Source organism: Gopherus flavomarginatus, chromosome 5, assembly GCF_025201925.1.
Source record: "Gopherus flavomarginatus isolate rGopFla2 chromosome 5, rGopFla2.mat.asm, whole genome shotgun sequence".
NCBI lineage: Eukaryota > Metazoa > Chordata > Testudines > Testudinidae > Gopherus > Gopherus flavomarginatus.
In genome coordinates this window covers 11,427,818-11,442,562 of record NC_066621.1, presented here as the reverse complement: position 1 = coordinate 11,442,562, position 14,745 = coordinate 11,427,818, and the positions used below count along the sequence as shown (strand labels likewise).

The following is a 14,745-nucleotide window of genomic DNA, read 5'->3' as shown; positions in this document are numbered from 1 at the left end:
CACTACACAGAAACAGGGCAATGCAATCATGTTATATTACAAATGCCCAGAACCTCCTTTCCCCTTGCATTTCCCAGAGGTGTTACAGTGCTGTCAGCATACAACCTTGAAAGAGAAAACCCTACACATTCATGTGTGCGCACGCTTGGATTTTGCTGCGCTGTATTCATTTCAATGAGGGGAATGGGGAATATTTAAAGGAGGGGCACCAGGTTGAGTTCATTGCTAGTTCTATCAGTTGAGCTTGTGCCTGTAAACGTATAGGTGCAAGATAAAAGCCGGCATTAAACAGATACAAGAGCTGTACCAGTTTAACTAAACCAGTATAAAATCACACAGTGCAACAACGTTGTGTGTAGATCAGTCCTAAGCTAACAACGGTGCGTCCTGGATGTTGTTTTGTTCTTCAGAGGACCCTGGCAGTCACAGAAGATGACTGTGCTCTCTGGAAAGAACACTATGACACATTAAAAACAGAGTGGAGTGAGACAGTCACTAAGCACACTGAACTGGAGAACAAACTCCATGTTTTGCAGAACCAACTGCAAGTAAGTTCATTCTCTACCATATGGTTGTCTTGTTGCCTCTGCCGCTCTGCTCAGGTTGTCAGAGACCACGGATGTCTGACCATGAACGGGTTAAATTCAAACACAACTCCACCATGGCAAAGGTTTTATCTATATCCTCTTCTAAATCACAGTATTTAGGTGATTATAAGATTTTCCCCAGGCTGGAACTTTGTTTTAAAAGTCTATATACTCATTAAATCTCTCTATGTAATGTCATGTGCGCCATATGACTTTAACCCTGATGTCCCAGCCATCTAGTTCAGGTAACTGAATTCCCCTTGAGACTGAGTTTCACACTGTGTTCTTTTGTGTGGCATTTCTATTTACTGTTAAATAGCCACCATATTCCACTTCAGAAGAGGCTGGATTGCAATTATAGGCCAAGTGGGTCCTGTAGCAATGGAATCAATTACACAATGAAATACATGTTTCTAGGTGTGCAGAAACTTTGGCATACACCTATGCAGGCCAGAGATTGAGGCTAATTTGAAAACAAAGCCTTTCGTTTTTTGGTTAAACAATACTGTGTTATTTACAAGTCAGACAGGACCAGATTTTCAGAGATTTTGAGCACTCAGCTCACTTTGACTTCTGACAACCAGGCCCACATTGTGTTTTCTTTGAATTGTTAAGTATAACTTCTTTACCAACCAATGCCCTGATGCTGAGGTTCTTTCTTGAATATAGTGGGCAGACACCCAGAATGATCAGCTCTACCAGACCCTGCGTAACTTGGAGAGTGAGCGTGAAGATCTCTATTCGAGAATCGAGGCTCTACAAGCAGACAACCAGCTCAGAATGGAGCACGTCAGTGCAATGGAAGGTACCGACTTTGCAAAGGGAAGAGCAGGATCAGTAATGGCAGAGGTTTCTCCCTGACAAGTTACCTTCAGGAAATACTTTAAGAATCCCAGTTGCTAAAGCTCGACATAAAAAAATACCTTCTTTTAAGCATTTTGAACATCTCAGCTTGGAAGCAGACTCTGGTTTCCAAAAGGGATCCTAGATTAAGTTTAATCCAATTTTCTCCACCTAGCATGACTGAGCTATGAGGAGGTCAAGTGAGTTTCCCAAAAGAAAGGGTGGGCTGGGAGCCAAGAGATCTCGGTTGAATCCCCAACTCTGTCACAGATTCTCTGTGTGCTCTAGTCTACAGCAAGTCACTGCATCTTTATGCCTCAATTTCCCTATGGTTGTTTCATATGGTTGTTGACAAATTCTTTAACATTTGAGCTGCATGGGAACAGTGCTGGGCATTATGAGGCCATAAATAAATGCTAATCATATTGACAAGTGGCAGTTCAGACAAGCAGTATCATGCGTCTGTCGAAGTGGGTATTCACCCACGAAAGCTTATGCTCCAAACGCTGTTAGTCTATAAGGTGCCACAGGACTCTGTTGCTTTTTACAGATCCAGACTAAAACAGCTACCCCTCTGATACTTGATAGTTCAGACAGGGGCACTGAAATTCAGTTATTACTAATGTGGCTATTTTAAGTATATCAAATAAAAGTAATGACTGATAAATGACTAATGGCAGCCCCATCTACCTAATGGATTAGGCTTGCAAAACATAATATAAACTAAAACCAAAACATACAGCATTATTAATAGAGTGTAAAGAGCACCAGAGCTGCCATCACTGGTTAAACGGCATTTATCTGGGCATGTGTGATTAACAGGAAATCGCTGGAGTCTTAAGGGAAAACATTAGCTCAGTAAGGCTCTCAACACCTTTCATTCCACTGTACAGAAGTTGTACAGATTTGGGGAGAAGAAAACCTGCAGCATTTACACAGATTTCCTCAGAGATTTTTTTGTCATCCCTGACTACTAAAAATTAATTTGTTAATTTCAGGTAAATTGCAAAATGAACAAAAGCAAAAGCTGGCGCTGGAAGTGACAATCACTTGTTTGCACAGTAAGTAGCACTGCAGGGCACAGGCCTGCATTTTTTAAATGCATTAGGTCTGATGCTGCTGTTGCAGTGTAACTCTAGTGAGCTCATGAACCCTGGCTTACATGGATAAGATGAGAGTTAGGCCCACTGCTCTGTGAAATGCCCACTACAGGGAAATGCAAGAGCCTTCTCCAGTTGCATCTGTTCTTCTCCATTCATGGATAAACTCCCCTGCACAGAGACTGACTGGATTGTCTTTCCTATTCGTTATATAAGAGCAGATTTGCCTATCACCCAGAGTGACTGTGATTGGCTGTAACAGTTATCAGGTTATCAGAAGGTCTCAGCTGATTGATTCTGCACACAGAAAATCCAGAGATCTGGAGGGAGGGAGCGAGGGATGGAGGGAGGGTGTGAAATACACCCCCCCCCCCGCTCATCTCCACTAGGAACATCACCAGCGCTTGGCATTGATCATTAGCACAACTCAACCTCATTTTACAATGTGTCTTTGACACAGACTTTATCCCAGATTGTCTTAAATATTAGCAGAGGGAGAAAAAGTACAAGAGAAGAGGGCAGAGAAGACTGTTTTCACCTGACAATGAAAAGAGATGGAGATACAGTGGTGGGCAAAAGGGAAGCTGTTTCAGACAACAGGAGAGTCAGAGGAGTTGGCTCTCACTTTAACACAATCTGGCTACTGTTAACAGGACACTGGGACTAGAGAGAAGGGGAGAACTATGAGGCGTGACAGACACAGATAGCCAAGCTCTGTGGCTGGAGCAAGACCATGGAGGGTTTAACATAGAAGGACCTGGATTTTCAAAAGTGACTAGTGACTCTGACAGGCTGACTTTTTGGGTGCACAACTTGAGATGCCTTAAGGGGGTTTGATTTTCAGACAGTGCTTGGCACCTGCTTCCTGAAAATCTGCTCCCTTTAAGATCTTTCAGCTTGATTGCCCCAAATCACGTCATTTAAAAATCTTGGATATGGAGAACCACTTTGTATTGAGTCCTGCATGCTAGAGTCTATATTAATTAATCATAAACAAATAAGATTTTGCCTTTCAGAGTAAATCTGTTCAGACTTCACAGCATCTGTTTGGGTATTTTTGTATAAAAATCAATATTGGCAACAGAAGATCTAATTCTTCTGTCTTAGGGGATAGCCATACAACACTTGAGCTTTTAGCAGAATAGTCTGGGTATAACCGGTGGCAGAATTTCCCAAGAAATTGTATGAATGAAGCGAGTCAAACCACCCACACAGTAGAACCAGTTTACAGTGAACTAAAACAAACAAGGAGGGCTGAGATAGGAGAAGGGGCAGATTAGAAGAGAAAGAGGGAATACCCAGAATGAAACCAACTTGTGTACATAGTTTGGGTGATAATAGTGGCTTATTCTATTTGCAGACCAGTTACAGAACCAGTCCAAGGAGAAGGCGGCTCAGGAAGAGGTGGTAGTCAGAAAAGGTCAGCAAACTTTGTAACTCAGACTCTAGACAACTATTATGCTTCTAATCTCACATGAAAAGGTTAAACGGTAACTTCGAGTGAAATCTGTTTATCTGTTTAGCATAAAGGAATTGTACTGTTCATAACAGGTTGCTATGATTCCTAATGGATACCAAATTTAGCCTCACTATATTCAAATACGTGTATCTGTGATGGCAAATGCCTTAAACAATAAATTGATTTGATTTCAACACTCCTTCTTCAGAGGCCCTGCCAGTCATTGTTTACTTGATATGCTCAGCTCCAATTTCAGCTACCCCTGCACACCAAGAAAACCATCATCAACGTTTTGAACCCCTCCCCACCAAAGGTAGCTTACTTTGCCAGACTACTGTCAAACACTTCATAATTGTTTTAAAAATAAATATTTCTAATATTTCATAGCCGAGCACGAAGACAACTCAGCCATATCCTGCATTCATTTCCAGATGCTTAGCACCTGAATACAAGTTAAAGATAATCAACTTGTAGAACAAGGGTAGGAAACCCACAGCACACGAGCTGATTTTCAGTGGCACTCACACTGCCTGGGTCCTGCCCACTAGTCAGGAGGGCTCTGCATTTTAATTTAATTTTAAATGAAGCTTCTTAAACATTTTAAAAACCTTATTTACTTTACATACAACAATAGTTTAGTTGCATTTTATAGACTTATAGCAAGAGACCTTCTAAAAATGTTAAAATGTATGAGTGGCATGCAAAACCTTAAATTAGAGTGAATAAACGAAGACTTGGCACACCACTTTTGAAAGGCTGCCAACCCCTGTTGTAGAACAATGAAGAGGCTGACCAAAAGCCTGGACTCATTTCTGATTGGAAGTCTGGCTGTTTTTTTAGATCAGGTTTTAACTATGCAGATCCAACCCCCCAGTCCAGTCAGAGAAAAACAAGATGCTTTGTTAAAGCATCCTGATGATGAGGGAGAGGAAAATCTGAAGGACCAGGTGCAGAAGAGGACAGCCCAACTCATTGCAAAGGAAAAGGAGGTGAGAAGGTGATACAATCCGTTAATGAGATTCAGTGTTCTCATTAGGAGATTAATTGCTATTTTTAAAGGCTTCCAAGGCAGAAATAAAACTGACGTGTGATGGTTTTTAGGAGTAACCATACAAATAGCATCTAATTCTGTAACTGGAGACTCATGGTCACTACATTTTGATTCTGACCTCAGCTAAACCCCCTGTTGGGTTTCCTCTAAGTATTTCCAGGTAGAATAATAGTCATGCAATAACATCAAAGCAAGCCCTTTACATAGCCTTAAAGTCACAAATATTTCATACCCCGAATAAAACCTTCACATACACAAGCTGAAATGTACGTTGGCATGTGAGTTAAATACTGCAGAGGTCGATCTTGTACATAAGACAACTCAGGGCTATCATAAAACAACACATTGGTACCCATCTTCCCAGACAATTGAATTCCCCCCACCCGCCAAGCCAGCTCCTTTGAGACTTATCTCCTGGAGCAGAGAAGTGAATGATAGAAACACAGCTTTTGTCCACCAAAGGGAATTAGCAAGAGAAAATACCCAAAGGCATATTTTAAAATTAAATACACACAGAGAGCTGTGGGATGCAGGAGCAGTGCTGGACAAGAACAAGTCTCTCCAGCAAAGTGCTCACAATGTGACAGCACATGCACAGAGCAATGCCACAGGGAGCAGACACCAGGGCAGACTGATTGGGGTTCAGGGAGCAGAGAGGGTACAAGGGACCTGTATGCACCCGGGTGGGGGACAGGTAGAATTCTAGAGTAAGTGCTTCCTAAGCACAAGCATGTGTTAGCAGCACCTCTGATGCTGGATACCCCTAGGGGAGTGCTGTGGGAGCTGCTGTTATGGGGAGCACACACCTGCCCCTCACAGCATGCAGTAGTTATCATCTCAGTGGGCTCCCCCAGAACCACAGAGCTATTCTGCCAATCTGCCCTCTGCACTCAGCCCCTGGCAGCTCCAGTTACTCGCTGCTCATCCTAGACATGCCTGTGGCTCCAGCACTTGGAATGTAAAGGGTCAGACAATTAAAGTGAGACCTGGGGAATTGTGGCTCTGGGAAATTTAATTGCTCTGCTTTAATCTCTCTTCCCCTACTTCTTTATGTTCTCATCAGCCCCACCCCCTTCAGAGGAGCTGTTTAGGTGGGGAGGGAGAGCTGAGGCTTTTTCTTTCTTCATTGACCATCTAATATAGTGCCTAGAACAATCCCCAGGCACCAAGGGACTTATACACAGGAATTTATAAAATAGGCTTTTACCCTTCTCTGTGGCAGATGGAGCTCAGTGTGTCTTACTAAACCCACACTGTCTCCTTCAACGACTACAAGCACCAGCCACTGCAAATTAGGTCTAAATCAGCTGGGGGCAGGGCGAGTGCAAAATACCATTAAATCTAAAGGAAACAGGTGAGAGCAGGAACTGGCTAGAACACACAAAGTTCTTGCTTTGCCAACAGCTTATACAGGGCTACATTACAAACAGTACTGTGCACCATCAGGAATAACTTGTGTTGCACATCACATAGACCACTGACTCCTCATACAATGCAGCCTCAAAACTATCTGACCAGCCCTAGGCACACCTGACCTGCTATGCATTGCCACAAACATCAGTGCAACCAACACAGAATACACACAAACACCAGGAGGTCTCCACAGGTAATAACAGTGCCCCCCAGCCATAGCCAGAATCTTGGTGCTTTGGGGGGAGCTGCTGAAAGTACAACTTCCCCTCTCCAACATAAAAAGGAAAAATCTAACAGCCACTCACCTGCTGGAAGAATGCAAGATGCAGCCAGCAGCAGCCCCTTCCAAAGCAGCCATCTTAGGGCTGCAGTTACTTGATTCTGCCCAATTTAAAGGGTCAGGGGATTGGCCCTGCTTTGAGCAGGGGGTTAGACTAGATGACCTCCTGCGGTCCCTTCCAACCCTGATATTCTATGATAAAGGCCTGGTCCACACTACGCAGTTAAATCGATTTAAACAGTGTTAAATCGATTTAACGCTATACCCGTCCACACTACAATGCACTTTAAATCGATTTTAAGGGCTCTTAAAATTGATTTCTGTACTCCTCCCCAACGAGAGGAGTAATGCTAAAATCGATATTACTACATCGATTTAGGGTTAGTGTGGATGCAAATCGATATTATTGGCCTCATTCTTTTACAGTAGCTACCCACAGTGCACCGCTCCAGAAATCGACGCTAGCCTAGGACCATGGACGCACACCACCGAATTAATGTGCGCTAGTGTGGACGCATAAAATCGACTTTATAATATCGGTATTATAAAACCGGTTTTAGTTAATTCGAAATTATGCTGTAGTGTAGACGTACCCCTAGGCATTGCTCTCCCAGCTAGAGAATGTCAAAAGGTCACTCCCACAAGGCATGCTGGTGGGAGGGAGGGTGAAAGTTCTGGGGAGAGCTAATAATGACCAATCAAGTCACAGAGGAAAATGTTTTTTGGGGGGAAGGGCTGCTTCTGTGTGATGCCTCTCCCTTCCCTCCCCTCAGTCCTACTGATTTTGCTCCTACCTTCCAGTTAGTGAAACTCTGCATGGGGGCAAGCCATTTACCTATATGAAGCCAGTTGCAGACCTGAGGACTTTCTCTTCTGCTGTCACAGGCAGTGGGATGGGATTAAGTGTGTTATGTTTTGGTGGGGGAAATATTACTTTTTCTTCCCACATGACTTGAGGGCTGCTGAAAGGTGCCAACGTACTAGAACTACAGGCTAAAGACCCCAAGAAGGGTAATATACGGCAGAGGCAGTGTGTGCGTCCCCTGGGCTCCTCTTAACAATAAACAGCTGTCCTGCCCTAGATGTCACAATACTAGGGGTGAGAGGGAAGATCACTCTCCACTACATCAGTCCTGTTGCCCTGGGAACTTCACCGAGAGCAGCCAAATTCTTGGTACACGTGGGCCATTTCCTAACATTCCTCTGCTTTGTTTCCAGTGCGCAGATCTCCGCTTTGAGCTGGAGGCCCTGAGCGACGAGTACCGCTCCTGCATGACCAAGTTACGTCAGTGTCGAGACGAGCTCAATCAGTTCCAGAGCAAGCAGTCCAAAGTAGGAGTTCACTTTTACTGTGTCCAGTTACCTACTGCAAACATCCTGAGCAGTTTGATACCTTTGCAGGCACCACGCTGGGGATGGGCTTGGGGGAAATTTGTTTCTCAGCTCTGTTCTACTCAGTTTCTTGTGCTGCACGCATCACTGTACCGTCTGGGCCCCCTCCAGTAGTGCATTAAGCAACATGACGACACATCCATCACATTGGTTCCTTCCTCTCCCCAGGAGCAGCAGATCCATGGGGGTGTCTTGTTTTGATAGGATTTGTCTTTCTTTTAAATACACATTGCTACATGTTTATGTTAGAGAAAGCAAAGTCAAAGAAACACATTGCACTTGGAGCAGAAGGTGGTGAGGTTTGTGAGGTCATCTGGACAACGGAGGAAAGATAGCGCCTGTGTTTTTACACCAGACGTTAAATTAAAATTTTCCTTTTTGTGTACTGATTCACTAAACACACTTAATTCTCTCTTTCAGAGACAATGTGGCCACTGGATCCCTCTCCTAATGGTGGTGATAGCAGCAGCCATGGCGGCTTTCTTAGCCAATTTTGTACCATGAGAATCCATCAGTTTCAATTACCTCAGCATAGCAACTGACTCAACTTTTTTCACTGTAATGTATAAAAATTTTGTAGGGTTTTTGGGGGGATATTTTTGAGCTGGTCTCACTCCTCAACAAATTCACACTGGTCCAATAAATGCGGTGAGATCATTCCTCTTGCTTGGTTTAATTTTTAATTGAAGGTTACATTAGAAAAGGTTCAGTTTCTGTGCTGCAGCAGCCATATGTTTTATTGCACAGTATCAGTCACTTAAAATCTCCCACTGCGGGAGGAAAGAACTTAGTAGGAGACACAAAACCTTGCACCCTCCCTGCCTTTTCTGTCCGTCTAGACTGTCTCAGCTCTTGTCCAGCTCCTCATCAACTCCTAGTTGTTCATTGTAGCCTCATCCTCTCCCCTCCCCGCCACCCTCCAATCCATACAAAGCACTACAGGTTGCTAATTTTTTTTTTTTTAATTAAGCGTAGGGAGAAAAATTGTGAAATGTCAATACCATGTTAATCCAAGTCAATGCTGGGTACTTACTGAAATTCCTTTTATAGCTGAGTTCTGTTGCTTTGACAACAGCACGTATCTTTAACGCACACATCTGTGCTGTGAGCACAAGCAGTCTATGGTAGATGGGTTACACTAGATAACATAGGCAATTAGTAACAATATTTATAAAATTTTACATGTTCAAAGCACGGTACAAATATGGACCCCTTTTTAATCCTCAGATTGTTTCTGAGAGGTAAATATCCCCATTTTACAGCTGGGGAAACTGAGGCACATATGGGGAGAAATCACTTGCCCCAATGGACCCAGAGGAAAAAATGAGATTAGAACTCATGGCTTCTTGACTCCTGTCACTATGGTCATTCTTCTAATCAAACCGCCATTAGGAGCACCTGTTGATGTGGTAGGGCAGGGAATGGAATTGAATTACCACAGTTCTATTTGGAAGACAAAATGAGGTGGAGTTCAATTGTGCCATTTGAGTGAGGTTACTAGGCCCTGGTCCGCACTATGAACTGATGTTGGTATAACTACATCACTCAGGGTAGTGGAAAATCCCCACCCCTGAGCAACACAGCTATATTGACTGAACTCCTGGTGTAGACAGTGCTATGTCGAACAACTTCTCCCGTCACCATAGCTACCGCCTCTCAGGAAGGTGCAGTACCTAGGCTGAAGGGCGCAGCTCTCCCATCGGCATAGGTCACATCTTCACTAAGCACTACAGCAGTGTTGTAAGTGTAGACAAACCCTAGAAGTTGAACACCCTACAACTGGGATCCATCCATGAACTGCCTGCAACCCAGCTGTGGGTGCCTGAATCCACAAAGTGCACTTCCAGGAAAAGCAAGTGTTCAATATATCAGTGACAGGGCAAATACAGGTTCAGCATCTAATATGCTCACCCTTCACATCCAGTACTCTGGGCCCTAAATTCCAGGTGTGGGGGAGAGCTGTGGTTTCAAGATATTCTTGGGGGAACCTTTGTCCATAGGGCAGTGTTAAGTGTCCCGCTAGATTTCATGCTTGGCACCCCCCAAGCCTGTGATGAAAAGAAATGAAGAAACTAGATTTACAAAGCAACAGCGGCTAGAGAAACCACCTCCGTTGAGATACAGAGGTTTGCAAAGTCATTCTGCACACTAAATACATCCTTCAGATTTCCACTCCATGCATCCAAGGCCTCCTTCATGGCAAGATACAGGTTCTCTGGGACACTAAAGGAATAAATTCGGACTCTGAGTTCTTTACTTATCCTACAGCAAGAGGCCTGGACAGTAAAAACTCTCAGTGGGGTCAGAGACAAACAGTTGTCAAACCCCTGGTTGGTAGTGAAAGTATAGGAAGCTGGGTAGCCCAGGAGAACACCAAAGATGGTGCATAGATTCCAATCGGAAGAGAAGATCTCACTGGTAGTGACCGGCTGGGATGTGATATTTGGCAGTGTTTTAACATGAGCCAGTATTTCAGCAATGTGGCCTTTTATAGATTCCACATACTCTGGCTCACAATGGCCAGGACATGTCCTAGACGCTGAAACATCAATGAAGGGCACTTTGTTTGTGAATAACAGCATTTCCAGCCACAGTGCCGTCTTCTCCAGGTTGAGTATCAGAACATTGTCTGCTATATTTAGAAGGTGCAGCCGATGCTTTGTCAGGCCAATGCCCTGGATCTGCAGAAGGTAGTTCTCGATTTTGTCTACTCCAACTGAATTGTAATCGTACAGGAGAGCGGGTTTCAATCCAGAAGCTACAGCTAAGATCTCCCCAGCCAGGTGCAAGGAGGCAGCTGGAGATAAACTCTTCTTCCTTCCTGGTCTAAGGTTCTGCTGAGCTGCCGCAGTTAGCAACTGAGGGGACAGTGTTGCCATCTGCTCCCTAGTTTCAGGATTATTCTGGAACTGGCTGATCCAGAGTGAAATCTTGAATCACTGTTCTCTATACCTCCACAATCAACTTTTCTTTAGGCTTCTGCTGCCCTAAATCACTTCCTGAAAGATACTGAAATAAACATTATTAGCATTTAAAAGGGATCCAATGTATTTGTGAGCTTCTGAAAGTTAAGATTCCCTGCCCTCCCCCGGCTTTAATTCCTGCAAAAGCAAATATATCCCAAAATTCTCACATTTTCACCCTTGGGTGCACAAACATCCATTAAATCCCCATTTATCCTGCACAAGGCAGGGACAAAATAAATTATGTCTACCTACATTATAACAAAGATTCTCTGGAATGTCATCCCATCCCTTCAAGCTCTAGAAGCAATTTACAGAGTCCACTCCAGGATTTGGGGTTTTAAAGACTGAAGAGAACAGATTGAATAATAGCACAAAGTGTAGGACAACACGGATAATATACAGGCCCCTAAAATTGGAGGTCCCTAAACTGTGGTCCACGATCTGCAAAGCCCTTGCTGGTGGTGGCAGAAAGCCAGCTGGCCAGGCTCTCCTCCTGGTTCCCAGCTGAAACAAAGAATATAGGAGAGGAAATGAAATGAAAGACGGTTTTTCACTGGGATCACCACACTGCAGAGCATTTAGCACCAGTATTTCAAAGTAGACTATTCTTAGCAACAGTTTGCACACAAACCCTCTTCCCCAGAGGTCCCTCCAGTTCAGAGCTGTGCACTGTCTGTGTGCACAAGGGGGGAGGAAATGCCTGATGAGAACAGCATTGTGTTGATCAGTTTCTCAAGTGGGCCCGTCCACGCAGATACGCCCCACCGTGTGTGCATCGGCTTGCGTATGGGGCAGAGGAGGAGCGTGCAATCCTGCTGTAGGACCCCAGCCGAGCCCAGGCTCCCTTGTTCACTGACCGGCTGGTGCTTTCCTTTCTCCACTGCAGGAAGCGAAGGGCAGGACATAGGAGCCGACTAAGACCTCAGGCTTCCGCTTCCCCTCACTTGCTGCTCCCTCATCACCTGACACAACAGTGGCCGGGCGAGTCCCGCCTGCTGTCTGCACTTAAAGAGACAGGCTGTGTTGCGGCTGCACACGGAAGCTCCATGGCCACTCCTGCAAGCTGCACCCCTTGGAGATAGCTAAGCTAGCCCCAGAGCAGGCTACAGGACCGGGAGGTTTCCAAATATTGCAGATACAGCTACACCTTTGCTCCTGGGGACTGTGTGCAGATGCAAGTGAAACGCCACATTTAGAACACAAGTAAAAACACCTTTCCATATTGCATTTGCAGAATCCTCTTCTGGCTGCTCCGCTAACAAGGGTTGCATTGCATCGCATCAGAATCATATTCAGTGCCCATTTCAGAGACAAAAGCCAAGCACTGAACCAGCAGCGGCCAAAGGACCACGCAAACCTAGTGTCCAAACACCTTGTAGTGAAATTTTTCAGGTGAAAGATTGTCTAGGTAGAAGCATCAACTAGAGTGTCACAGAGAGACAGCTAGACTATCCTATTTGGCAAGTCAAGAGGGTTCCACAAACCTCACCTCTGGGCCTGGCTTGCCCCCTCTCCTGCTAGGTATTTCCCAGTAGGTCAGAGAAGCCCATTTTCAGCATTAAATTGCTGCCTCCCACCCTACTACAGGGATAAGTTCCACAGAAATAACATGCAGACAGCACCTGCTCCAGGCTCTTGGGAGGTTCACCCACTCAGCAGCTCAGAGGTCCATCCTGATACACCCCTTTAGCAAGAGGGGGCATATTGCTACCCAACCTTCCCCTCTAGCAGGTCCAGGACATAACAAAGCCTCAGTGAGCCTGGTGCAAGAATAGGTTTGGGGCCCCAGCCCATCTCAGCTGACCCACCCCCAACCTGGCCCTCAGCAACCTTCACACCTCCTGCCTCTTTCCAGATGAGCTCCTTGCTGCTGTGGTGGCAGCAGTGAGAGTCCAGGGCAGGGGCTGTTCCAGGGACTGAAAACCTGACAGTGCCACTCAGACAAGCCCCAGGCTGCTAAGAGCCTGACCACAGCAACAATCTTACCCAGGAGATAGGGGTGAGAGGACTTCCTCAGATACCTGGGTGGCAGCCTACCCTGGTCCCTGGGCAGCCCCACCAGCCTCATCTGCCCCTGCCACCCTTTGGGGCAAGCACAGGTGATCCCAAAATCTACCACTCTAGGCACCCTCTGCTGCATAAGCCCCATAACTTTTGGACCCTGGCATGACTAGCACTACTGTAGCTAAACCACTGTAGCTGGCTTTTAAAAAGGTTAATTCATATCACATCACCCCACTTTCCCCTCTGGTAGCCTGCGATCCTGTAAACTGGAAGGCAAACTGTACCTCCACACCAGCTGATCTAAAGGCAGCTGAGTTCCCTTTCTTATACATCCCATTTTCAGGATGACAGAAGATTTACTATAGCACATGGTTATGAGGGTAGGTAAACCTCAAAACAGGTAGCAATTCAGATTTTTATCCAGAGTTCCTGTTCTAAAAACCCCGAAGACCTGTCAACAGCTTAAGGTGGGAGCTTAGATACAATAGGTAACCTAAAAGCTAAACCCTTGTAAACGTACCCAACACAGTATTATTTTGTAAACAAAAAGCACAGAGGCAACTAAAATCAAGAAGAAAATTTAAATGCATTTCCAAACCTCAAAGTATTTGGATCTACCATGGGATTGGTTCATGATTTTCCCAGATGGGGTTTGCCCATCTATTTCTTATGGCACATTTAGTGAAGTCATGCTCAATGTACTTTGAAATGCCAGTTTGTACATTAATAGATATACTGCTGTTTTGCCTGTAGGTGTTGTGTATTCTGGAAGCATCCCACGGTTTTTATGGTGCTTAACTACATCAGTTTTCTTGGGTTACAGTAAATCAGAAGGAAAGTACTTCCTGCAATAAGTTTTAGTAGACTTAGAGGTTGACTCAGCAGTAAACAGGTACTCATTCACCCATGAGTATGGTACAGCAGGGATGTTATAAATCTCTCAATAAAGGTTTATGTAAATGTGTTATCCTTTGCTTCCGGATAGAAGGTGCTACGCTATGCGCCCTTTTTGCTAGGTATAGGGAAAGTAGAATCTTATTTTTTTGCAGCATGGTTATATGGTTAGTCTATTTTTAAAGTCAACTGACAAATGCATCTCTTGCTTTACAAATCCAAATAAGTGTTCTGCTTATCTCTGTTAACTAAATAAGGAAAAAGGCTAAGTTCTATTTAAGTGGGTCCTTTTGATTTAGCAGTTTCTTTCCACATCTCCTAGCAAGGGAAGCCTGTTAGTTTAATATGCAATATCTCAATTAACTTTTAAACCTCCGCAAATGCATGCATAAGCAAGATAGCATGAAACTGTAGGGAACTGCCTGTCCCAAAAGCTATTTTCTAATAGCAAAACAAACTTGCGTTATCTTTCCATTCTTATCCGATTATCAGTTTGCATTAGGTAACTTAATGCCTTAGATTTTGGGTAACACAATCTCTGTGAAACATCAGTTACGGTTAAATTTCATGGACTTCATAATCACTAAAGCACCCTTCTCTTCAGTGCCCCCATGCAGCATCTTACCATCATTCTCTGCTTTAAAGGGGAAAAGGTGAATTGAACATGTTTAAAAGGGCAGACATAAAATACACTGATGGATAGAAAGCATGGCACCTGTCCTTTGTTAAACAGTGCAATATAACAATCTCATCATA

General features: G+C 44.4%; 2 protein-coding genes across 6 annotated transcripts in view; one reads left to right on the top strand and one right to left on the bottom strand.

Moving 5' to 3' along the window:
- The window catches only part of TRAF3IP3 (TRAF3 interacting protein 3), a 28,284-nt gene extending 19,502 nt beyond the window's left edge, over positions 1-8,782 (top strand). For 4 of the 5 annotated variants that reach the window (XM_050957077.1, XM_050957078.1, XM_050957074.1 and 1 more), the window contains 7 exons: positions 411-548; positions 1,257-1,392; positions 2,429-2,491; positions 3,891-3,950; positions 4,830-4,978; positions 7,952-8,065; positions 8,546-8,782. In XM_050957077.1, coding sequence (XP_050813034.1) covers positions 411-548; positions 1,257-1,392; positions 2,429-2,491; positions 3,891-3,950; positions 4,830-4,978; positions 7,952-8,065; positions 8,546-8,629 — 744 coding nt within the window. In that variant the 3' untranslated portion in view covers positions 8,630-8,782. Of the gene's footprint in view, positions 1-410; positions 549-1,256; positions 1,393-2,428; positions 2,492-3,890; positions 3,951-4,829; positions 4,979-7,951; positions 8,066-8,545 lie in introns of those variants that run through there. The other variant, XM_050957076.1, reaches the window with a different exon arrangement.
- An 84-nt stretch (positions 8,783-8,866) lies between these two features.
- Positions 8,867-13,664, bottom strand: C5H1orf74 (chromosome 5 C1orf74 homolog). Its single transcript, XM_050957087.1, has 2 exons — positions 11,949-13,664; positions 8,867-11,134 (listed from the first exon to the last, which is right to left on the bottom strand). Exon 2 carries the CDS (start codon positions 11,002-11,004, stop codon positions 10,204-10,206), a length of 801 nt encoding a protein of 266 aa, XP_050813044.1. The 5' UTR covers positions 11,005-11,134; positions 11,949-13,664; the 3' UTR covers positions 8,867-10,203.
- Positions 13,665-14,745: the final 1,081 nt, after the last annotated feature.